The 25,708-nt window shown below is 42.9% G+C and overlaps 1 protein-coding gene and 1 long non-coding RNA gene across 15 annotated transcripts in view; one reads left to right on the top strand and one right to left on the bottom strand.

The window, feature by feature from the left end:
* The first annotated feature begins 1,419 nt into the window (after nucleotides 1-1,419).
* Nucleotides 1,420-25,708, top strand: part of ATXN2 (ataxin 2) — a 49,496-nt gene continuing 25,207 nt past the window's right edge. For 9 of the 14 annotated variants that reach the window (XM_059485130.1, XM_059485132.1, XM_059485129.1 and 6 more), the window contains exons 1-10: nucleotides 1,420-1,656; nucleotides 8,122-8,158; nucleotides 9,691-9,750; nucleotides 10,451-10,522; nucleotides 10,729-10,879; nucleotides 17,371-17,495; nucleotides 18,697-18,788; nucleotides 21,353-21,550; nucleotides 22,053-22,231; nucleotides 23,823-24,032. In XM_059485130.1, the coding sequence (XP_059341113.1) occupies nucleotides 1,544-1,656; nucleotides 8,122-8,158; nucleotides 9,691-9,750; nucleotides 10,451-10,522; nucleotides 10,729-10,879; nucleotides 17,371-17,495; nucleotides 18,697-18,788; nucleotides 21,353-21,550; nucleotides 22,053-22,231; nucleotides 23,823-24,032 (1,237 nt within the window). In that variant the 5' untranslated portion in view covers nucleotides 1,420-1,543. The remainder of the gene's footprint in view (nucleotides 1,657-8,121; nucleotides 8,159-9,690; nucleotides 9,751-10,450; nucleotides 10,523-10,728; nucleotides 10,880-17,370; nucleotides 17,496-18,696; nucleotides 18,789-21,352; nucleotides 21,551-22,052; nucleotides 22,232-23,822; nucleotides 24,033-25,708) is intronic. The other 5 variants (XM_059485135.1, XM_059485137.1, XM_059485134.1 and 2 more) reach the window with 2 other exon arrangements.
* LOC132081424 (uncharacterized) lies at nucleotides 2,718-8,266 on the bottom strand. Its single transcript, XR_009419678.1, has 2 exons — nucleotides 8,097-8,266; nucleotides 2,718-4,837 (listed from the first exon to the last, which is right to left on the bottom strand). It is a non-coding gene; the product is annotated as an uncharacterized LOC132081424 (long non-coding RNA).

Genomic DNA, 25,708 nt, shown 5'->3' with positions numbered 1-25,708 from the left:
AATGGGAAAATTCTTTATGCTGAGCCCATTTTGGGTAGGAACTGTCATCTAGCTCATAAAGCATTAACCACAAGGTTACTTGGGCCTGTGAGGTAAAACAAAACAATCAGTTTAAAAGGTAAAATGGAAGGAAAATGCTAATTTAAGAAAGCTGTTCAATATTTTATCTTTTTACCATTGTGTGCTGCCGCCCACAACTCTTCCAACTGCATGGGAAAGCTGTTGCTTTAGGAGCAAGGTGTATAAATAATGCCTGCCTAAGAGCAAGGCTCCTTTTTATTCCATTGGAATCCTGTGGGATTTCTAGAGCATTTCTATGAATAGATTAAACTCTGAGCATTTCGAGTAACCATGGCTATAAATCAATTTAGCTTTTGGTTTTCAAGTTGCATCTGCTCTTACTAATCCTGTATGTGCATTTTTTTTTTAATAGGACAGACCAGGCTTTTATTTCTGTGTATGGGTTTGGGTTTGGTGAAATTCCCACTCTGCACTAAGCAGGTTCCACACACAACCACTGCACCCTGCGTTTCTGCAGGGAGCCTGCTGATGGTGGACAGGCAACACGGAGTGAGGGGAGAACTGGCATCTCGAGCTTAAATATTTTACACATCAGCACAACGCACATTGAAATTTCTTTACTACGAGGGGAAGCCCTGACTGCCCCGAAATCTGTAAGATGGAGGGGCACTGCAGGGAAAGCAGCCATCCTCCGGCCCCATCTTGCTTTCCCCCAGGAGCAGGGATGTGTTTGGCACCGATGGTTCGGGCTCTCTGCGGATCGGGGCCTGGCGTCCTCCACCGGCCTTTCGCAGCCGGCCGGGGCTCGGCCATTTTTCCTCCATTTCGTTGTCTCTCGACGCTTGGTTTCTTTTGAACGATGCGCTGCGGCCCGAGCCCGCCGCCCTCCCACTGCCGCTCGCTGGGGCCCGGGGAGGGGCGAGCGCGGCCAGGCCCCACCAGGCCGCGGCCTGCGGGGAGCGCAGCGCGGGGAGCGCAGCCCGCGGGGGCCGTGCGGGGCCGGCCCGCCCGGTGTCACCGGCGGGCTCGGAGGGGGCTGAGCTGGGCTCGGGGACTCTCCCGACCCTGCCGGGGCCTCACGGCCGGGCCGGGCGGGCGCTGCCGCCGTCCCGCGCCGCCGCCGCCTCACGTGTCCCCCCCTCCCTCCCCGCCCCTTCACCCGCCGCAGCACCGCCGCCGCGCCCTCCGACTTCCCGTAAAGAGTCCGCGCCGCCGCCCGCCCCGCGCCCGCCGCCGCAGCCCCGCCGCCCCCCACCGGCCCTGCGGGGGTGCCCCGAGCCCGCGGGTGTGGCCGCCGCTCCCCCCGGCCCCGGCGCTGCCCTCGCCCCGCGGCGCGGCCCGGCCGCCGCCCGCCCCCCCCCCCGCGGATCCCTCCGCGCCGCGCTCCGCTCCCTCCGCCCCGCTCGCACTGTTTGGGAGCAACCGGCCGAGCCAGCGGCGCCCCGGCCCCGCCAGCGCAGCGCGGACCGGCCGAGCGCACCCAGCCCGGCGCGACCCCCGGCGCTCTCCCTCCCTCCTCGCCATGTCCCTCAAGCAAGCGGCGGCGGCGGCGCAGCCCGCCGGCAACAACCGCAAGCCCCCCGGCGGCGGCGGCCCCGGCCTCCCGTCAGCCGCGGGGAGGCAGAACATGGGCAGGTGGGTGCGCAGTGCCGCGGGACCGGCCCCGGCTCCGGCCCCGGGCCCGGCGCGGGCGCCGCTCGCCCGCCCCCGCCGCCCCCCTCCCCCCCGCCCTCGCCCCGCACCGGCCTCCATGGGCGGCGGCGGCCGGGGAGGGGGGGCGCGGGGCCCGCAGCATGGCGGGGCCGGGGCGGGGGCCGCGATGGCGGCGGGCGCGGCGCTCGCGGCCCCGCCGAGGGGGTTCCGCAGTGCCGGGGCGAGGCCGGGCCGCGGCCGGTGCCCTTCAGGCGCGGGGAGGGCACGGCGCGGAGGCTCCATTTCGGCCCCCCGCGGGGCCCGGGGCGGGGGGCGCCGCTTCCCCCGGGCCGACGTGACCCGCCTGCTGAGGAGGGAGCGGGGGGAGCGGGGGGCGCGGGCCGCACGTGTCGGGGCCGGCGCGGGAAGGGCCGCGAGCGATGGCGGCGGGGCCGGGGGGCGGCCCGGGCGGGGAAGGGGGCGGCGATCCGGCCCCGCGATGGCGGCGCAGCGCCCTCGGCTCACCCGGGGTGGAGGGTGGTGGGGGGGGGTGGGTGGTGATTTTTAAATTTATTTTAATATTTAGGGATCGTTATTATTTGTAATATTTTTAAATTTTTTTTTTAATTTTTATGATTTTTTTTTTTTTTTAAATAATGGAAATCGCAATAAAATTCTCGCGGGAAGGCGGGCCGCGCCGCGCCGCTGGATGGTGGCTCCGAGCGCGGCCTCGCTTTTTCCCGGATTTTTGGGGCAGGAATCTTGCAGAGGCTGAACCCTCTCCTCGCCTCCCCCCCTCTCCCCGCCCCACGCTCGCTGCCTCTGGAAGATTGATCCCGCTCCTGCTCTCAGATCATTAGCTACGCAAATCCACTCACATTTTCCCCCTTTCTTTCCCTCAAATAATAAACTCTATAGTGCTGTGGATTTTTCCGGGGCTGCGGGGGTCATAACAAACGATCAGAGCAGGACGTTAACAGTTCTGAAGGTCACAGTCACTCAGAGCAGTTTCATTTCGAGTTTTATTCATCTTCCTCTTCAACTGGACGTTTATTCCCACTCGGTTTTGTGCACTGGCAATAAAACAGAATTTACAGTGGCCCCATTGTTGGACATCACTGGAAATAGGGTTTTACTTTGTTCCCAGCCAGTGGAACTGGAAGCGGAAGAGCTTTGGAATGGTATGAGAAGGACAAAATAAATAACAACAACAATACCTCAGCAGCTCAGAGCACCCATTTAATAGTTTTTACATATGGCATTAGGTGGGACATGATGTTTATTGGGCTCTGTCCCTGCCAACACACAGTGGCACTGTAGAGGGTAACGTGAAGGGCAACAAAACCTCCAGCTTATATTCTGAAATTCAGCCTGATGGCAACCACTTGCCCCCATAGATTTGGGCACGTGGGCTTCAAATTGTCTCCTAAGCTTAAGATTAAAGCCACTGGATTTCTCCAACCAGTGTTGCCTTTCTGGTTCCATTGGATAAATTCCATTTCAGAACTCCTTAGGTAGTTCTGATGGGGCTGCTGAACAACTGATGAACTCTCAGAGGTGTTGGTGCTCTTTCTTTCTTAATTTTTCAAGTTATTTCTGAATGGAGGATGTGTAAAATCACTGCTGGAGCCCCATGGAGCACCTTCAGAGAACTTCCCCTACACCTGCACTTGGTCTTTTGGGGAGTGCAAATTCAAAGATGGTTCATGCTGTAAATCTGGCCACGTGAATGATAAGCTGAATGGCTTTTCTGTTCAGAAAAATGAAAATTTAAGTGGCCTGCATCTTGGTATTAATATTCTTGAATAAAAACTTAAACATCTCCAGTGTATGTCAAGCTTTCTGCCCAGCAACTGGTTTCCCTGCAGCACTAACATTCCCATGCAGAAAAAAAAAATTACTTTTCATGGCTAAGTTGCTTTTGAAAGCTTAGTTTGGGCAGAAAACTCATTGATAATTAACTGTCCTAGGCCTAATTTTGTGTGTTGCTGGAAGAATTGGGCTGAGCACTTGTCCTTGTACCTCTGCTCATGAGGGAAGGGTCAGCTCTGCTCTCCATGGCTTCACACTGCTGCACATCTGTATTTCAGATCAGAAAAGGTAAAATCCTGTGTCAACAACCAGTGTTCTTTACCACCCTATTAATTGCTTTTAGACAAAAGGAACAATCAGGAATGAAGGCATCCTTGAAGGTGTTTGGGACAAAAAAGAAGGATTAATACCTTTATGATACAGAGGCCCCAAGTGAGATGCTGTGTTTGTTTAATGTGCACTCTGGCAGATGGGCTTGGGCTGCAGGGGAGATGCCAATAGCACAGCAAGCTGTAATTAGGGAAGATGTAGACTTGGTTCCCAAACTTGCTCCCTGTGCTATCAGAACATTATCTAACATCCACTTTCTGTGTTGGAGTGGAGTTTTGCTGTTATGCAAGCACAGGAGGGTTTGCTGTCCTCTGGCTGCAGGTTGCATCTATCCCAGCCTTCCTCCATCTCCATCCTTTTTTTGTTCATTTTTCCCCATTGTTATTTTATCTGAAGGCAAAACACCTTAGGGTCAGGGTTTGATGTTTCTTGTCTTGTTACAATTTTGGCAGAAGGGATTTTTCATTTTGGTAACTTGCTTGCCTAACTGGGCTTGGGGAAGAATACATGCAGTTACTGCCCTTTAAAAATGGCTTTTTCCCATAAAAACCTAAAACTGAAACCACCCCATTGTTCAGTTTTTAAAGAAAATGTCACAAACTTCTCAATTTATTTTCATTTTTCCTTGACATCCCTTTCTTGAGAGCATGGTGACCATCCTGTTCAGAGGGAAGGGAAGGGGAATGTTGAATTTCAAGGTGCTGGAATTTCAGGGCAGTGGCTGTTCTGGAGATCTGCTCACACGTGCCAGCCCCTGATTTTTGAGTTGCTTCTGACATCTTTGTGTGGGTTTTAGTGCAAGTGTGCTAAACTGCTGAGCAGAGTGACTGCTTAACCTGCAGGCCTCTTTCCTTATCACTGTGAGAGCACTTTGGGGTGGTTTTACATCCCTGGTTTTGAGTAACTTTTAATTTAACAACTGATTCATGGCCATGTCTGTGAAGGTTCTCCAGTGACTAAGCCCATCAAGAGGTTCCAGGTGTGCACTGGGCCAGATTTGAGTCAGGTTGTTCAATATCCAGATGCTGTAGGAGCTGTCACCCTGTGTGGAGACAGGAATTGACATTACTGATGTCAATATTGGGGAAAAACTACAGAAAATAAAACTGCAGGACTTCTTGCATAATCTTCACTTGACATCTTCGATTCATTTGACTTGATAGAGCCAAACACTGCAATGAAATAAAACCTTGCATTTCAGATTTCTCCCTTAGAAGAAAAGCTTTGCCAGCTCTCTGCACTAAAGTTCTTTAGAGTACCCTGTAAATTTGCTTTCCAAGCTGCAGCAATGTCAGTCAATGCTCCAGAAACATCCATTCCCACTTTAAATTCAACTCTTTGTAGCTACATTTCTGCTCCAGTCATTAATTGCAGCGTGGCTGCATTTATTTCTTAGTTTCAAAGTGCAGATGCTGCTGGAAGGAAAACTGGAGACTCTTTCCCATCCAGGAGTGACTTTGTTTCCCTTGCATTAACTGGGAAAATACAAATGCGTGACCTTGTTTTGCTTATCCAAACACTCCACTTGGCATGTAAACACTAAGGAGGGAGGTGAGGGATGCTGAGGAAATACTCATAAAAATAGAAAAAAATGTGCAAGTTGCTGCTGGGAAAAAAAACATTTATAGTGCAGCTTTTGGGCCCTGATGGAGACTTTGCTTCTTGGGGTGGAACTGCTGGAGCCAAGGGGTTGGCACTGAGTTTAATTGCTCAGTTGTTACTTTGTCCTGAGTTTGTGACTTTGCTACCCCCAAGCAAAGGGTTTCCAGCTTGGATTGCTAGGCTGTCCTGCCTTCCCCCAGGTTTACCTTTAACCATGTATCTGCAATGCAAAATGAATTCTTTTCTAAATTTTGCCATATTTACCCTAATGAAAATGGGGTTTTAGGTAGCAGTGCTAAATTGCTACTGAGCCTTCCTAGATTCCCCCACCTCCATTTCTTTGTGTTACTCTCCTGTTCCAAATGTTGTTAAACATCTGGCAAAACCCATCTACCTTCTCCTTTTGAAAGGTCTTGAGGGTTTTTTTTCATATGTTGCATCAAAGATGTGTCAAATGATACTTTGAACTTGATTCTTCACCTGTTGGAATATGAAACTCAAGTTGGTGGCCTTGGTTTTAGCAGAAGATACAGTTTTGGCTAAATTGTTGCATTGGTAGGATTGGTAAATACATTTCTTTTCTCATCTTGGTGAATGTGTTGGTTTGGGTTTTTTTTTTCCCCAATGGTTTGTGATTAACAGTTGTAGCTGGAAAATAAGAGGTCAGATCTATAAAGAGACCTGGTAGATCAGAGAATTTCTGCTTTAATTTTTGGCTGATGTAGAGGCTGGGACTTCTTGCTGATGTGGATGTGCACAATCAGTTTATTTCTTGAAAAAGTGTGGGTAGGAGCAGTAATTTTGGAAATGTGGTAAGAGATGGAAAATCTGGAATACTCTGGTTGATGCTTAGAGGGAATACTCCAAACTTTCAACCCAGTTATTTTCAGGTCTAAGAATACTTTGTCACTAAAAATGGGAGTGGTTTCTCTTGCAAAGACACAAAACTCTTTCACTTTTGATCTATAGCTGATGAAGGAAAAGGAGGAACTTCTAAAATCTGTGAGGGCAGCAGATGGAACTGGTAAAATAGTTTGAATTTGGCCAAGTTCTGAATGACCATGGTGATCACATTTCTGATTGTAGTAGAAGGACAAATCAAACTGGGCTGTGGGGGTTCCACATCTGGTGAAATTGGCTTTCAGATAGAGAAGGGTCTGAATATTATGCAAAAAATGCTGTTCCGTGCTCACAAAGCTTCACTTCTCTCAGAGGCCATTTAACAAATGTCAGATTTGGTAAATGGTGAGATTTGCTCCAGAGCAAGCCTGACATTGTGAAGCTGCCCTATGGAAAGTTAAGGTAGTTAAATAAAGGTTATTTGCATTAGAGCTTTTTTTTTGGGTGAGATTAGCTCTCTGCAATATCCTGAAAATGCCTGCTGGGCACCCCAAATCTGCAGTTCTGCCATCAGCCAATGCCCTCAGCATGTGTGATGCTCTGAGCCCACAGTTCTGATGCAGAAGCTTGTTGGAAATGAGTCAGGTGATAGTTTAGTGGTTTTTCATTTTTTCCTCATTAAGGCCTTTCATGGCTCTCTGATGGCTTTGCTTATTTCGGCAGAATTTATTGAAGGGTTATTTATGCTCACTGAGAGAAGTTCCTTTGATTTTTTGACTACCCTCTGAGCTCTCTTTTATAAGGGCCTGTTATTCTGGGGGGTAGGGTGTATTCAGCCCCAGCTTGGTGTTTTTAAAAGCATTTCAATGCAGTTGGCATCTAATGAAGGTGTTCAGGAGCTCTGAGCAGCCTGCTCTAGAGGAAGGTGTCCCTGCCCATGGGATGAAAATGGATCTTCAAGGTCCTTTCCAACCATTCCATGATTCTCTGACATCCAGCTGGATTTAGATTTCAGTGTTGTTTAGATAATACCAGGCATGATTCTTCGGGTGTCTTTATTGAAATGGTTGTGTGTCAGTAAGGTGAGTCTATTTAAAAAATTGAGGAGTTTTTTTAATAGAACAGAAGATTTATTTTTGCCTCACATTCCAGTGAGTGCTCCTGAAGTCATAACACAAATCTAAATCACTACAAGGAGTATTTGAAACTAGGACTTCTTGGTACAAGGGAGGAGCTTGGAATTAAGGCACACCAGTGGAGTTGAAGAATTGGAGCTGTTGGGGACTTTTTTAGCTGCAGGGATGATTTGGGGCTCAGGTCCTGGGGTGGAGGGCACAGACTGAGCCTTGTCAGGGTGTTCTGAGCATCCCCAGGTGTCCTGAGTGCCACACACTGACAGACTGGCATTAGGAGGAGCTGGTATTTCTGGGGAAATGGACAGAATTAGTTAGAAATGAGCTGTGTAGGTGGAACCTCACAGTCAGGGCAGGGTCAGTTGTTTGGGTGGCCCAAATCTGACACAGTGACAACATTTGGAGCCTCCTGGCTCAAGGATGGGACCCTGTGCTGTGTAGGGCTTGAGCCTGATCTTGCCTTTGTGTGCCATTTTGGAATTTACTCTTATTCTTCCTCTGATTTTATAAATTGAGTATTTTCTTCATTTTATCCTTTAAATTATGACAGGTACCCCGCTGCCTGCTGACAGGTCAGCAGCTTGGAGATAAACCCAATGGGTCCTTGTCAGGCTCTGCTCTCTGGGAGTGCTGCTTTTCCCAAACCCATTCTCAGCCCTAAATTGGGGTGGGTTTGGGCTTCTTGCTGGGTAGGAAATGGAGCAGTTTCAGCAGCTCTTTACTCACCTGCCGTGTGTGTGTTTCATTGCAGAGGCCGCAGCAGTGGCAAAGGACCCCCTCAGCCCACGGTGAGTTTGTGCTTTCTGCTCCTTGTGCCAGTGCAGGGTTGGGGAAACAACTTAGCAGAATGGCAGATACTGGAATATTCTCTCCATTTTTTCCTTGGTGGGTGGATACTTTAGAGTGAAATATAATTTTTTCAAGAGTAGCATCTCACATTCATTTAAATCGCCTGGGAGGGTGAAGGGGGGAAGGTTCACTTAAACTTTTGACTGCACTAATATAAATATTCTGCATTTTCTTGAAATTACAGCTGTAAATATAAATAACATTTAACTTAAGGCAGTGCTTTTTGAATTAGTTCCTATCTGAAAACTCTAACATTGGCTTCTCCAAACAGATGACAGTAAGGCAGCATTTAATGAAATAAAAATAACTACTTTGTTTAGCTTTACTATAAAATTGCTGAGCCATTGTTCTCAGTAGCTCCAATGTACAGCTTTAGTTGTGCATTACTGGAGCATAGATGTGACTTGACTTGCAGAACATCATTTTATCAGAGCTAAATTCATGGATCTTGATTGAAAGAGTGAATCTTTGAACTTCACTAATCAAATATTTGCCAATTTGTTGCTGGCCTGGTTTTCAAAGATGCCTAATTTTGGAGAATGGAGCAGAAGCAGGAAGATCTAAAAGGACTGCAGTTTGCTTACATAAATGTTTATTGAAGATACCAGGACACTTGAGAAAAACTAAAGAAGCCTTGAGGAAAATTGGTGGAAAAGGTCATAGGCAAACACTAAACATCCCCAAATGTTGGTCTGGAGAGCTCGAGCTGTCCCCAAACTTGTCTGTTCAGCCCAGAAAAGTGGGTGACAGTTAAAAATACATTATCAGTTGAAAAACTCAGAATGTGGTGAGATCCCAGGAGCTGTTTTAGCATCAACACAAAAAAGTACCAGGTATTGCAACAAAGCAGCTGCACTGAGGTGAACGTGTCCTCCAGCAGCCTGGGGACACCTGCCCAGCTCTCCCAGTCAGGATTGCAGGTCCTGCTGCTGCTGCACTGAGTTACTTTGGACTAAATTAATAATAGGCTTTGTGGCAATTTAGCACTCCACAATTTGATGGCTTTAGCTGCTGTTAATGTGTGTAATCAGGGCTGGGAGATGAAAGGATGAGCTTGAGCAGGCCTGAAAACACCTTTTTGCTTCTGCAGCTCTGCAAGTGCTTTATTCTCTTGATGGTTCTTAAAACCAGCAGGGCTTATTTTTTTGTTTAAAAACAAAGGCTTGCTGACATCCCTCAAATCTGAGCCTATCAGCTGCACTCAGCCAGCCAGAGAATTTCCTTAATGGAGTGACATTAGGGGCTCTCCTGGGATTTTTAGCTTGTTTGGGAGGGTGTTAGATCTTTAACTGGTCAGAAAAAAGTCAAAGGCCCTCTGAAAATCCCCCCTGGCATGTTTAATATTAATATTTAATAATAAACATTCCATCTGTCTTGCCTGAGTAAGTTTCTGAGATTTTCTGTGTGCTGGGTTGGGTGCTCTGGTTTTTGGAATTTCTTCAATATTCATGATGGCTTTCTTATTTTTCAGATTTCTTTTGATGGCATCTATGCAAACATGAGAATGGTTCACATACTCACATCAGTTGTTGTAAGTCTTCATATTTGGAATAATAGTTCCTAGGAAATTGTTAACTGATCCACTAATTGTAATATAAAGGAGTAAATATTAAACTTGAAACACTTTTTGCCAAGGCTGAGCTTTAAAGGATCACAGAAATTTTAGGCTTGGAGAGGTTTAACTCTGATTTGCAGAGCTACAGCAGATTTCTTAGGTGCACTGGTTGTATTTTGAATTTCCTGTCTTTGGAGAGGTTATGGATAAATAAAATTTATTTTATTATATTCATTTTATAGGGATTAGAAACCTTTCTCCCAAGATTTTAAGGGAAGCCCTGACTTGGCAAAATGAAGTAAGGCAGACTGTCCCACATCTGCTTGAGGCCAGGATAAGCTTTTATCCTTATTTGTACCCACACAGGCACAGATTTGGGGTTTGCACAAAACCTCCTTTGTGTGTTTAACTGGTCAAGAGTCTTGTGAGACCAAATATTCTCCAGTGAGTATCTTAAATCCCTTCAGAACTGCCCATACACACCCAGCTATTTGAATTTGCAGAGCACAGCAGTGGATTTATAAATGGGCAGATGCTGAATGAGGAAATTTGGCTAAAAATTGAGCTGTATTTTTACATTTTGGACCTATGTAAAGAACACATGTTTTAGAAAATCACTGTAATGTTATTTGTCATGTTGGTAGAAAGTTACATTTTCATTTTCCTTGCATTCTAGGGATCCAAATGTGAAGTACAGGTGAAAAATGGTGGTATATATGAAGGAGTTTTTAAAACCTACAGTCCTAAGGTAATTTTTTACATTTTGACTCTTCCCTGTTGTTAAAATTCCTAATACCAAATAACCAACATTTCATAAAAAATTAAATATTTACCCTGAATTATTTTTACTGTTCATGCCTAGATTTAAAGCAGATTGTAAAAACCTGGTTTTTGCACATTTTTGAGGGCATGGCTGTGCAATAAAGCAGTGCCCTGTGTTTGTATTTCCCACAGTGTGATTTAGTGGTTGATGCTGCTCATCGGAAAACTGCAGAATCCAGTTTGGGGCCAAAAAGGGAGGACATCCTGGAGAGTATCTTGTTCAAGTCTTCAGACTTTGTTATGGTGCATTTTAAGGATATGGATACCAATTATGCCAGAAGAGGTATATTTGTTTTAAATTTTTTGTTCATATTTTAAGTTTATAATTCAAAATTTTTCATAGTAGATGCTTTAGGATCCAAATACTGAAGTTCATATTTATATTTGTAATTCTTAAAGAGTACAAAACTTCAGCACCTTGTGAAATCAGAAATTCATAAATTAAAAAAAAATGTATTTTTGTGTAGCTGTTTTGGTGTCTGAAAAGCAAAGCCCTTAGTGGTTTTACATAATATTTTATAGATTCTATGGGAGGCAGACACATTTTTGGAAATGTCATTCTAAATTTCTCTGTTAAGTGTTATACAAGAATCTTTGAATACAAAAACTCTTTGGAAAAAGGTAATTTCTCAGAGTTAGGATATATCGAGTCTATACTGAGGTAACATCTATGTCTAAACATGCATTCATAGAAATATTCCATAAATACTCCTGCCAACAAAGCTAGAAATTCTTTTAAAATCCTCTATTTGTGTTTTAATTTCTCCTTTACTCCTTGTAGACCTGTAGGTAAAGCTCTTCAAAATACAGAGAGGTGAGAGACAGATCTTAAAATCTTGAAGACATTGAAACTGTTCAAATCAAACAATTTTGCAGGCAGTCTTCATACTTCTAATGTCTGACCTCCAAGCCCCTGATTATTCTTCTGGAACCTGAGAGCTCATGAGTCAGTTCTATTCCTTTGCAGATTTCTCAGGTTTTGGGCAGCAAATCTTCAGAGTCTTTATGCCTAATGTTGCTGATTTGCTGGGATAAGGAATAAAAGGAAATACAGGTTTTTATGGCATGGGGTGAAATTATCTCTGTGTACATTTACAGGCTGATTAACAACTGTCACAGGAGCTCAGTGGTTATTGGAACATAGGTTTTATTCCCATTAGCAGGGACTTAGAGATGAGGACATTTAATGAGAATTTCTCTCCTCACCTTGTGTTTGTACCTGTTCTTGCCTGATCTAAAGCTGCAGAATGAGAGGTTTGTTGTTTCAAGGAATTTTTTGCTTTTCCCAGATGATGATGCATAATGTCAGAGCAAATGCAGCATTGAAATGCAGATAAGTTCCAGGTTCTGGATGGGACTTGGAATTTAAATTACATGAGAGCTGTTTTATAATGGGTTTGGTATGAACATCACTTTAATGTAAATGCAAACTGGGCTCTCCCTCACCCAATCTTTATAGATTTTGAGCAGACTGAATGAGGAGTATGCTACTGCTTCTAGGAATAATTGCTCAATGGATATTTTCTAGAAGAAAATTACTGTTTCAGGTTGAACAATCCCTCAGTTCACTTTATTAGGTGGAATGACTGAGTCTAAATCTCTTAAATACTGGAGAGCTGAAATAAAGCCATAAAAACTTGGAGCATGATAAACTGGAAGGCTGCAGAACTTGATAAGTCAGAGTGGGTGAATTAATCTGCTTTCCATTTTGTCCCAAAAATACATTATCTGGAAATGACACTTGAAAGTGTACCTCAGTCTCTGATCACACCTTCACATTAGAGCAATGAGGGGCTCTCTGCTTCCTGGGAAATTAAATAAGGATTCAAAAGGTTGGAAGTTTGGGAATGTGCGTGAAGGAACTAGGAACATGAAAGGCCTTTCTTCTTGTAAATAAACCCAAGTCTTTGTGGTGCTGGAATGATTTAAAGTGAAAACTGACTCTGAACTCCTGCCTGAGGACTTGGTGCTCCTTGTTTTGGGGATTGTCCCTGCTTGGTGCTCTGGTTACACTTACCTAGGAACAGAGACTTTTGAATTGTCTAACCCTCAATGTTTTTTTGGCTTTCACAGACAGGTGAGGAGAATTTGGGAATACTTGGTTGGAAAGGCTTTAAAATCATAGTCAAATAAAAGATCTTTTCATCAGCTCTCCTTTGGGAGACTTACCTGGTGTCTGATGATCCTTGTGGGTCCCTTCCAGCTCAGAATATTCTGTGATTCTCTCTGTGTAGTTTCTTACCCTGTAGGAGACTTCTAGATTTTGTGGAGCCCTTGAACTAAATAAATTTCTGCAGAAGATACTGTTTTGAAAATTTTAATGCATTCTGGTCTCCCAATAAGTAGCTGTGGATTTTATTCTGGTGTTTGTTCTCTGCTGGGCTGGAGGAATGTGGGTAAATGGGTTTGAGGAGCAGAGATGTTCTCTGGAGACTGGAAGGGGAATGGGGAAGAGCAGCAGGTGGGGAGAAAGGGAGCGGGATGGAGTCTCCTTTCAGAAGAAGGAAAACAGAGTTGTGTGTGAAAAGGCTCTGCCAGAGGCTGCCAGGCAGCTCCCTCCCAGTGCTATCACAGCCCTGCAGCTTTGGGGCAGAGCTGATAACCCCCCCAGAGAGCTCAGGGAGGGAGCAGCACTGCAGGCATGGGGTGGGACTGGAGCAGCACAGTGGGGTTTGTGCCAAGCATGACTCTGCACCTTCACAGGCACCCCTGGGCAAAGCCTGGTCTCTTCCCAGATTGTACAAATTGGGAGAGAAGTTGGTAAGTCTGCAGAGAGAGAGGTGTTGTGGCTGTGGATGTTCCAAAATTCAATGTGTCCCTGTTTGCTGGGCCTTCATCTGCAGCTCTGTCAGCCTGCACAGGCCTTGCAGCTCCTGGGGTGCTTGTTTGGCTTCCAGGGGAAGGGGAGGGATCACCTGAGGGTCTCTCTCTGTGGAATTGAGGTTTGATGCAGTACAGGCAGGCTGATGAATGAAACATACACTGGAAAGCTCAGCTGAAGCTGTATAAACACCCATCATTCCCCTTCCAGACTGTTCTGTCTGCTCCTAAAGAGGGGCTGACACTGATTTCTGTATGATTTTAGCAAATCAGCTGCTAAAACCCCACTGTCAGTGCAGGCTGAAATCCTTGGCTGTACATTAATATCAGCAAATCTTTCTGCTTCACCTTTGAGTGCTGAGATCCTGCTGCTGCTGCTGGGAGATTTGGGCTCCTCATTGATGACAAACAGAATCAGGTTCTGTTTGTCCTGGTTCTACACCAGAATTGTTTCCTGGGAGCCCTGAGCACTGATCAGTCCTCAGAGCTGGTTTGCTTGGGATTCAAATTTCAGTCAGGCTTTGGAGTTGCCTTCTTGGCTTCTCTTTAAAGACAAGACAATTCAAACATCATAACTTACTGGTAAAGTAAAAGACTTCTGCAATGTTTTTATGGTTTTTTTGACATGCTGAGGAAAATACTACAAATGCAATGAAAAGAAAGGCAGAAGAGAATTAGCTATTTAAGTTTTTCCTTGAATTAGCTCTGAGAGTGGCATCCTTCCAGAGAAAGTGTTGCAAGGGGAATAGCAGAAGGCATCTTCTGAACAAAGGAAGGAAATGTTGGCTCTGCAGAGCCGGTGCTAACTGGTTTTAATGTTTCAAATCAGTAGTAAGGAGTTACAAAACAAATCAGAGTTTGCTGTTGAAACCTTTGAGGTAAAACCTCAGTTTACTTTGCCTTGATCAAAGCTTCAGTGGGTGCCATCAGCACCTTTGGCACGTAGCACTGATTGGTTTAATGGCATTTCAGCTGCAGACTGGCACTTAATTGCACATTTGTGCTCTTCACCAAAATCTGTTTGTGAAAACAAGCATGTTAGACATTGAAATTAATTAAACCCGGACTCTTAATTGCTCTGCTCTGGCACTTTTTGCTTTAACTCAGTTAGCAGCACACACTTGAGGAATTTGCCCCAGCTGAGTTTTTCGCAGAATGTGTATTTTTAATTTGCCTTAATATGAATTTCCATTGCATAGAGCTGTCCTTGGGATTTTTTTCCATTCATGAAAAATGATTTTTTTACCAGGCTTTAAAACAAGGTCTTTGATACCCAGCTCCTGAGCTTAGGAAATGTCACATTAAGCAGGTACAGAGGCAGTGGGGGCTAATTGAGTGTTACAGCCTCAGCCCCTTGTTTCACCAGGTCCCATTTGATCTTTAACTCAGGTTTTACCATGTAGAAAAGAGATTGATTAAAAATTTGGCCTTGTCAAGGTGTCATGTGAACTGCTCCTTCAACAGCTCAGAGATAAGAGGCACCAGATAAGGGAGAGCCTGGGCAGTGTCTTGTCAGCTATTGCTCTGCCAGTCAGCACTTCCAGCAGCAGCTCATGCTTTACCTTCTACTTCATTAATCATCCTAATTGCCACATTTTTGTTTTGGAAACTGTTATTTTTATAGATTTTTACATTCATTTTCAAGTTTGTTGCTGATTAATTTTGGGAGAGGCTTTGCTGGGTTTTTAATTCTGGTCTCCCATGTGCCTGCCCTGCTGTTTGTTCCAGGAAAATTCTGATCTGTGCCTTGAGGTACCATCCTGCTGCATTTAAACTTTGCCTGGATGCTCTTGAGACCACATTGTCTGGCTGGGAGTGCCTTTGTAACTTGAATTTCTCCTGTCTTTGGGTTTTCTTTGAGTTGTAGAGGTTAAACAGGCAAAGCCTCACTTGTGATTTTAATTGTAAAATGAGAGAGGAACTCAGAGCAGTGGAGCTTCCTGAGATATCCTGAATTTACTGGGAAACTCAGCAGTGACTGCACACATCCTACTCAGACCTGCAGCACTTGCTGATAGTGGAGTTTTTGTTTTGACTTGGGTGTTTTTTCCATCTGTATCATTACAATAACAGCGCTTCTGAATGTTTATGTGGCTGTTTAAATAAGAAAATTAGTGGGTTGAGTGGATGAGTCTTGTTAAGCTGGTATTTTATTCACAGTATCCAAAATGGCACAGTTGTGTGGAGTTTGCCTGGAGGAATTTAATAGAAATTAAGGAAACACCCTTCTGAAAAACAGATTGCCTTCATCAGGTGCTGCCATCAGTCTCCTAATTCATATTTATTTAATCTCACTGGAGAGGAGCTCCCTCCATTCCCAGAGACACAAAACAAATTTCAGTTTCCTAAAAGACATAAACAGCCTGCAACTTGGGTTTGGTGTGAAATGTCCCAGTCTGAGCAAAAATAAAACATGGAATTAATGATGTTTGGGGCAGGAACAGTGCTGGTTTATCTGAGCTAAGCCATGGGGTATTGATAAGGTAAATGCAGAGTTTACATTTTAAAAAATTCTTAAAAATATCCTCTTTAGCTAGTGCTTAACTATGAGTTATAGCACTGTGTTTCTGTGTAGTTTCAGATGACATTTGAATACATATATATAGTACATATTATAATAAAGTATATTTTAAAAGCTGTTTGTGTGAGCATTTCATGGGATAGTGCTGGCTGTTATTAGAAAGATCAAGCACAATGAATTTTTATCCAATTTATGTGCAGAATTTCACTGTGAGATTGGGTAAAACAGGAATAAAAGCAGTATCAGCAGTCTCTCTCCAAAACATGTTCAGTGATTGTGTAAAAGCTGTTACATCAGTGGCCAACTTCATATGTTGGGAATTCTTTTCATAATAGCTTTAAAGTTCATTTTATTTTTTTTCAGGCAGATTTTTAGATCTTGCCAGAAGTTAATTTAGGCCACGTTTTTCCTTATCTGGCACTGCCTGGTGGTTTGATTTCATCTTTTCTAAAGGTCTGCAATGTTTGCTCCTTATTTTATCAGCAGAATGATGATAGGAAATTCTGGATTGAAGACTTATTTATTTTAGGCTGATTTATTTATTTATGAGCTTACAACAAGCTTATTTGATTTTTTAAAGTTCTTTATGTAGTTCTGAGATCCAGTTGCTTGCAAATACAAAAGCTTAGTGAATGGCTTTAGATATATTTTTACAGCAACTGAAATACTCTGATATTATTCCTTTTTAAGTCTGGCTTGAATGAAACATGAACAAGTCAAAATAAATGTTTGTGATCTTTATTTTTTGATGTTTTTATAATTTTTATAAACAATAGAAGAACCTTACTGGTTATTTATTCTCTTATGTTGTTGAGAACAAAATATAGAGAGTTTCTGAATTTTTCTATGTGATTTGAATAAGCTGCTGCTTGGAAAAACTCTGGCAGGAGAGGAAACCCCTGTGTTCATGTCACAGGAAATGGGAGCACCAAGCTGATGGATAATTGCCCTGTGGTGTGTTGAGGAATTGTGGAAATAGAATAAATTTGGAAATAGAATAAATTTGGATATTTGAAAGGCAAATTGCATTTTGCCCATTTAGGGAATTGCTTTCCTGTTTTTTTGGTATTTCCACACCATTGTGGCGTGCAGTTGTGTGGGCTGGTTGGAAAAGAATTTTATACAAGTCTTTGGATTTCTAGAAGAATAGGGATCCTTGTGTTGTCTTTTTTTCTCGTTTTCTCTCCCAAATATACATGTAATCATAGAAAACACTTTGAAATAACTGAAAATAATTTTATTTGCTGATATGGGAGAAGTTAGTCTGGACTTTAATCTGGAACAGGCACCTTTCTCAGCAGCTCCAAGAGAAGGGCAATGATGATATTGTGCTGTGATTCAGCTGTGTTTGGGCTGTTCCTCAGCTCAAAACCAGTGTGCAAACTTACCCAAACTGGTCTCACTGGTCCCAACCCTCCCCATTTCTGTTGCAGATGCTTTTACTGATTCAGCCATCAGTGCTAAAGTGAATGGAGAGCATAAGGAGAAGGATCTGGAACCTTGGGATGGAGGAGAGAACACGGCCTCCGAGGAGCTGGAGGCGCTGGAGACCGATGTCGTGAGTGATGCTTTGATCATCTCTGGCCAGCAGTACAAAATGAGCTGTTTCCCTGGATATGCCTTGAAATAATTCCTTAATTTCAATTTACTAATGAGCTTTGGAGGAGCAGAATTGCTGTCCTGCATTGTGCTGGTGGATGTTCAGTCTTTGCCAGCAGCTGCCACAGCCCTTTGGAGCGATCTGGCTGAGAATAGCTGCCTTTCAAATGGCACTTCTGGCAAATTCTGAGCAATGGCAGCTGCTGTGGTGAGAGCTGTGTTGGACTCCAGGAGCCAAAGAGCAGCTTTTGTTAAGGACTCCAAATCCAGCAATGCCCCAAAGTGATTTATGTTTAATCAGAGCATTGCTGTCTGACTGTCATTGCACTTGGAAATGATGGGGAGATTGTGCTCAGCTCAGTGTCCCTGGGCTGCAGAGGGAGAGAATTGATGGAAGCCTGACCCAAGCACAGGGACAGACTCAGATTATGAATCATTAGATGGAGAATGTGGCCTCAGATGCCATCTCCTCATCTATCACAGCAGTCAGCTTTTCCTCAAGCAGAAATTCTTGTAGCCAGGTGTCCAGCCTGCAGTGTGTTCAAGGAGATAATGTTACTGATAAGAGCATATTAACTATGGATAGAACAAGTCTCCTGTCAGTTTGGGTGTCCATACTGTAGAGCTGAGATTTATTGGAATATCCAGTACTCTCAGTGCCTTTATAAATATTCAAAGCATTTATTGTTGTGCTTGAGTGCTGTGATAGCAATTTTACTGAAGTGGGGGAGTTGTGCAGATCAACAGGAGTCTTCTGCCTGTGGTGCATCTCAGGTAATTCCATCAGTGCTTTTGAAAAGTTTCAGAAGTGTTAATTTGCACTTTTTGGAAAAAGCAAAAAAGATATTAATGTATGTATATCTTGCTAGCCAGTAGTCTTCTAATACAGAGTGAGCATGTACTTAAAAAAACCTCAAAAAACAATACAGACTCACAACAAACAAAAAAAAAAGGAATTTTGAAGGTAGGATCTGTGCAGCTGGTGAACAAAGCTCCCTGAAATAAACTGTGGCATTAATAACTTTGTTATCTGGACAGTGAATTCATAGGCCCAGGAAAAAAAAAAAAGGGCAGAAGCTTCAACTTCTGCCATCAGCCCTTCATTTGAAGGGAATGTGTTTCCAGTGTCATTTTGAAAAACAAGCATCATTTTCTTCTAGTCTAATGGATGGGATCCCAATGACATGTTTCGTTACAATGAAGAAAATTATGGTGTAGTGTCAACTTATGACAGCAGTTTATCTTCTTATACGTAAGTTCCAAAATATTTTGTTATTAGATTTGTATTGAATGTTCTCCCTGGTTTGACAAACTTTATATTCTGCAGCTCCTTTTGCATAGTTTCTGAAGTTGTGGAATCAAATAACTGCAAAAGCAATGAATGAATGGTGCTTAAGAAACCTTGCCAGCTTTCTGTGAATAGTTAGATGTAGAAATCTTTATATATTCCCTTAAATGGGCACAGCTCATTGCCATTGCAGAGTTTTCTGAATTTAGCCATGCAATAAGGCTTGTTTCTTGCAGAAACTTCCAGGAATAGGGTGGAAAGCTGTGAATTAATCTGTATGTAGCTGCTATACCTACAGCTTTTTGTTTAACCTAGCAGAGCAGTTTGGCTAAACCCTGATTTTATTGAGACAATTGATCTGGAAGATCCTGGAATGCTGAAAAGCTGCTGATAACCAGGCTGGGGGTTGTGTGCTTGTTTAGCAGACTTGTCCAGCTCTTAACTAAAGTTTTAGTTAAATATAATAACAACTGGAATATAGAAGTAGTATAAAGGCTGCTCTGGCTACTCTGGCAGTGATTTATTCCCCAGAGTCTGCAGCTCTAATGTTCACTGCAACTGCAACACAAATGGACTGCAGATGTTCACAGCCATTGTGAAATGGCTTCAGTATTTCCCCACTCTTTTAACCCCCAAAGCAGAAATCTATTTTTTCAATATCAAGGAATAGCAGTGAATATTTTGATTTTTTTTCTGTGTGTATGCACTTCTCTACAATGTGGTTCAACAATGTGATTTCTGTGTTTTGTGCAAATGGACCTGTAACATGGTGATAATCAAAGTGTCCTAATCAGCTTATGTTTGAATCCTGGGGAAGCTGTTCTTTCCTTCCCTTCACTGCTCTAAGTACTTTTTGTACTTTTGAACTTTAGTCTTCCATCTTTCTGCTTTCTGGATATTAATGGAAACAGATTAAAAACATGAAGGTGGCTTTAAATTAATTCCATTTTCCCCCCTCTAGTCAAGCAACTTGCTTTGCATATCAGTCTGCTAAACTGGGAAGCTCTTTTGCTGATTTTCCATGAAATGCTTAGATGTGCAGCTGAAGGGTTTCTTGTTTGATTGTTTTCTCTTCCTAGAGCTAAGCAGTAGCAGGTAGAGTTTGTCAAACTGCATCAAGGTACAACTTTGTGTTCCAGCAAATGTATTGATCATCTCCAGGGTTCTGAACAATGTCATCCTGTCCATCCCCTTCCTCTCATCTTTAATGCCCTGGTAGAAAACATGAAATCATTCCCTGCCTCTTTAGGTTGCCATATATCCCTTCATTTTTTGCACTCACTTGAAATAAATGAGGATTATTGGCTGTTCTCCTTCATTTGTTATTAACAGAGGTGCCTGGGACCAGGTTTGCATTCTTGTAAATCTTATTTGAGCCAAAGCTTTATGCTGAAGGATTTTATTAAATATTCCTGCAGTTACCATTGATAAGGCCAGTAAATGTTTTGACTGGCCAAAAATGTGGGGGAAATCTTGTGCTGCAGTAGCTGAGTGCTGGATTGGAATCTGGCAAAGCCACTTGTTTCCCTTGTTCTGCCACCAACACTTGAGCAATTTTGCATGTATTATTCTATACCTGGCTTGGATCTCCACCCACTTTCTTTGTTTTTCTTCTTTATATTATTCAAAATATGGGCAGTTGTGGTTCTATAATGCCCAAGCCTCAGATCTGTTCTGCATTTTTATGTAGCTTATTCTGAAGTAAGGTTGGTGGAACAACTTTTGCAAGTTAAAATCAGGGAAAAATATTGTTTTTTTAAAACCTGAGACAAACATTAGGACAGGTAAACCCCAAAAATGGGTGGCAGAAGGAAGTGCCAGGTATGATCCCATCCCTGGTTGGGTTTTTCAGTGTTTCAGTGCTCATGTATTGAATTTTGACTTGGTAGCTTTCCTGTGGGGTGATTTTTGCAATATTCCATTGCCTGCCATAGAGAGAGACATGGAAAGAATGGGATTGAGGTCCTGGCACTCACAGATGATTCAGAAATTTCTGGTCCTGGGCTCTGAAGTGTTGCATCCATCTTTTCTGCAGTTCTTCAGAACTGGGAGAGCTGAAATTCTATGGCTGGAATTATCAAAGCAGTAAGGATGTCAGTCTCTAGTTTCACTAGGATTGTGTCTGCTGGCAATGTGTAAACAGCTCAAAAAAATTCAAATTTGGGCTCTTGGAGTAGTTTCTTATGTAAACAGCAGTCTGAGGCTTTTTATTCCTGATGTTCTCAACCATGTTAAAAGTTGGAGGCTTTGCACAGCTTTAGGGGCTGGGGATTTTACAAATCCTGTAGAAAATTCTACACCCTGTCCTCAGCTCTCTAAGCAGGTAAATGACCCTGAATTTGTCCATGATATCAAACCAGCCCAGGAATTTTATATTAAAAAACAGACAGCAAGTCTACTGGCTTAGGAGCAAGATTTTTTTTTTTCCTCCTCTGACTCGGTTAGAACTAACACTGTGTGATTTTTGTAACTCCTTTGTGCTTTTGAATGCATTTCAGAGATTCTTTTCCTTTCCATTGTCTTTTTAGGGTGCCATTAGAAAGAGATAATTCAGAAGAGTTTTTAAAGCGGGAAGCCAGAGCAACTCAATTAGCAGAGGAAATTGAATCAAGTGCCCAATACAAAGCTCGGGTTGCCTTGGAAAATGATGAAAGGACAGAAGAAGAAAAATATACTGCTGTTCAGAGAAATGCTAATGAAAGAGAAGGACATGGTGTGAACACTAGGTACTTGAGTACACTATGAATAGTATTTTTATTTAAATTATGGAGGTATTTTGGTGCTGTAGCAGTTTGCTCATTGATACTGGGCTTTTTCAGCAGGCTTGATTAGGTTTGGAGCCTTGTGTAAACAATCCTGTGCTGCTTTTGGCACTCAGGCTGACTTGGACACCTCTGCCTGGCCCTGTATTATCTCTGTAGTGAAACAAACTTCCCCATTCTGACCTGTCACCGTGGTGAATTTGTCCCAAATTCCAGGAAGGGGCAGTGGTTTCGGTGTGTCCTGGAGAATTTCAGGCATTACTGCTAATCCTTCAGTGCTGTGGGCTCATAAAGTGGACTGTGTGGCCATTATCAAAAGCCAATTCATGAGGTGACTCTTGGGTCAACATCTGATACTATTTAGACTTTCCCCCTTGGCTTGATGGGAGAAAAAGAGAGAAAATGGGGAGCTTTTTGTTGCCTCTCAGTTGTGTCTCAACACTGATAGAAATTTGGTGTGTTTCAGAGAAAATAAATACATTCCACCTGGACAGAGGAACAGAGATGTCCTGTCCTGGGGAAGTGGAAGACAAAACTCACCGAGGATGGGCCAGTCTGGATCAGGCCCACCCATCTCAAGGTCTGCATCCCACACTTCAGAATTCAGCCCTAACTCTGGAGCAGATCAGAGAGTAGTTAACGGAGGCAAGTATCTGAAATCTGAGTGTATGTACCTCATAAAACTGCAGAAAATCACCTCATTTTGTGTTGAAATGGTGTGGGATTGGTTTGTGTATTCCATAAACCAGGTTAGCATTCATCATTTAACACAGAGGTTGTGAGTTGGATTTGGGCTTAACTCACAAAGGAGCCCTCGTTGCACTGCTCTGTCTGTGGCTTTGCAGAGCAGAAATGTCATTTATCTTCCTCCTCAAACGCCTTTGTCTTAGATGATGGTGCACTGTGTGGTTTTAAAGATGAAAAACTGCATCAGCACTGCAAAGCTCTGGGTGGAGGAGCAGCAGTGCTGACACCTGCTGAAAGGCAGTGGCAGGAGGAAGCTTCTCTTCCTTTCTGGAAAAGAATAAAGCCACTTCCTTGCCTTGATGAAAATGGGAGGGGAAAATAAAAACACTGTTAGAGAAAATGAATCCAAAGCCTTCCCTCCAAATGGGTATTTGAGTATTTTCTGCTGGACACATGGGAGGTATTTCTAACCAGGCACTGCATGGCAGCAATTGGTGTCCCAGAAGCCAAAAACATTTCTGGAGATGGGTTTCAGCAGTGGCCTGTCCTCAAGGCATTATTTGTAGAATTTAAAAATGCTATTATAATGAATTGCTGTGAATAAATGAAAAATACATAATACTTGAGTGATCTATCTGGAGAGGGAGTCTGAGAAGCATCCAAAGGTAAGTGAGACTTCCTTTCTAAAGCCAGAGTCAGCTCTGTAAAGGATGGACAAACTGAGCCTTGCCCAAACAATGCTAACCTTGAAATTTGTCTGTAGTATTTGTGGTTTCTCTCACCCTATTCCTCTGCTGAATCAACATCATAGACCTAAAATATTCCGAATGGCTTGTAAATTCAATTAATTCTGCTTTGAAAACCTTGAGCCCTATATCCTAGATTAAAATCCTCCATCAATACCTCAGATAAGTGATAAAGGCATAAATGTCAGCATTCAGACACTGAACACCGCTGGTTTTTGTAAAGATCCAGCTCCTGGATGGATATTTACTCATCATTTGGTTTTTGTAAAGATCCAGCTCCTGGATAGATATTTACTCATCATTTGGTTTGAAAGTAGCAGTTTGTGTGGTCAGTACTGTTTGTGAACAGCTGTTTGAGAACCTCTGGTAGCTGTTAAGGACCTTGTGGAGTGCTGGGTGCTGTGGAGCATTGGTATGCCAGGCTAACAGATCAAACTTTTCTGTCTGTTCCTTAGTAGTGTTTGTAGATCCTAATTAACCCTTTGGGGAGCCTGTGACATTCACAACTTCAATTTGACCCCAAAAACCAAGGCAGACCCAACCGTGCAGAAACTTTTATCTCCTTAATTACCGCCTCAATCCATCCCCAAAGGGTTAAACCACAGAAAAAAACAAAAACAAAACAAAAAAAAACAAAAACAAAAACAAACAAAAAAAATCATTTTGTCATATTTTACTTTTTTTTTTTTTTTTTTTAAATTTCTGTTGCCCTCCCCTTCCCCCTTCCCCCAACACCCCAACCCCCCCCCATAATTTTTTTTCTTTAGTTTTTATACTTTCCTTCATATCATTTGTTCTGTCAGGTGTTGCCTGGCCATCGCCTTGCCCATCTCCTTCCTCTCGCCCACCTTCTCGCTACCAGTCAGGTCCCAACTCTCTTCCACCTCGGGCAGCCACCCCTACACGGCCGCCCTCCAGGCCCCCCTCGCGGCCCTCCAGGCCCCCGTCTCACCCCTCTGCTCATGGTTCTCCAGCTCCTGTCTCTACTATGCCTAAACGCATGTCTTCAGAAGGTACAAATATACCACGATTTGTTTTCATGGTTTTTTTTTTTTTAATTTATTTATTTTTTTTTTAATTTTTTTTTTTTTTTTGTTTCGTCGTTGTTTAACTCCTCCGTGAGTTGTTGTTGACAAGTTGTTTTCATTTCTTTTGTTGTTTTGTTGTTTTTTATTTTTTTTTCTCTTCATTACTTAACCTATAATTTGTGTTTAACTTTAGTTTATCAGACTATTTCTATTAACCTTTTGTTTTTGTTTCGTTGGTTTGGTTGGTGGTTTGTTGTTTTGTTTTTTTTCCTGTTTGTTTGATTTGAAGAGCTTTACAAAAACGAAAGAAAGCTGTGAAATTTCCCGAGTTTTGGTATGAAATTAAACTCAGCTTTGTAAACGCTGCTCAGTGTCTTAAATTAACCAACAGCAACATGCAGGACCTGATAACTTGATAACCTGATAACTAGGGAGCATTTTTAGGACTATTAATTTGTATAAAATACCAATTTAAATAAAATACCAATTTGTATAAAATACCAATTTATATAAAATACCATTTTAAAAAAATACCAATTTATAAAAAAGACCAATTTATATAAAAGGCCAATCTATATAAAATACCAATTTTAACACAATTATTCCACAAAACACATAACTAAATCATCGAATCACCTCTTGTAAACAACTAATGGTAATCATGATAATAAAAATGCTGTATTCAGAGAAATGAACTGTAGAATGAGGTAGGATGAACTGCTTTAAAGGTGAATTTGTAGGAAATGTTTATTCAGGACTATAAATCAGCTCCCTAGCAGTCAATAATATGCAAAGAAAGGCTGACCTGTGAGTCTTTGGTAGCTGTGTGCAGAATTATCCCAACTAAATTTGTCCTGGGAGGGTGCAGTAAGGAACGTGGTTTATTATTTTTATTTCAAGTGCATTTAAACTCTGCACAACATGGTGTAGCAAGCCTAAAAAATGCAAAGTAGTTGTACTGAGCTCCCTGGAAACCTGCAGTGGGTGCTGTACCTGACTCCACTGGAGCCATGGGAGAGAGAGGAATGATCCCTGAGACTCAGCAGGAACACTGGGAAATGCTCCTGACCAAAAAGTGGGGGGTTGCCACATCTGTCTGGCCTACTGTCCATTTATTGTGGGTTTTTTGTGGAGTAAGGAACTGAGAATCCACCTGCAAACTGAATTATTTCTTAGCACTTGTGGTTGGTTTGTCAGGCATGCAGTGAACTGGGAAATGTGTGTTTAAAATATTCACCTGTGTGAGATTTGCATTGAAGTGGTCTTGAGATTCATGGTTAAAATAGAGGCTGACATTTAAAGATTTATGTAACCAGGAAAGGTACTTGGTATTTTAGAAGTTTTTTTGAAACCTAAAAGCCATTATCTGAACTTGACCCTGTTACTGACCTGTGTTAAAAAGGAGCTGCAATCAGCCAGATTCTGTTCACACACAGTTTTTCCTCTTGAATATCAACATTTGAGTCTAATCCTGTAAAGAAAATGTTTATTAGTATGTTATAATTGTATTGCTGCTTAGATTTGAGCATGTAACCATGGTGTGGCGGCTGTGCAGAATTCCTGTATTCACTTATGACTTTGGCTTCTGGTGTTAAACATGCATGAGTTGAACCTTGGGATAACAATCCCTTGTTTAGTTGCAATTTTTGCTGACTTGTAAA

The sequence above is a fragment of the Ammospiza nelsoni genome, chromosome 18 (assembly GCF_027579445.1).
Source record: "Ammospiza nelsoni isolate bAmmNel1 chromosome 18, bAmmNel1.pri, whole genome shotgun sequence".
Lineage (NCBI taxonomy): Eukaryota > Metazoa > Chordata > Aves > Passeriformes > Passerellidae > Ammospiza > Ammospiza nelsoni.
This window is presented reverse-complemented; position numbering and strand designations above follow the sequence as displayed.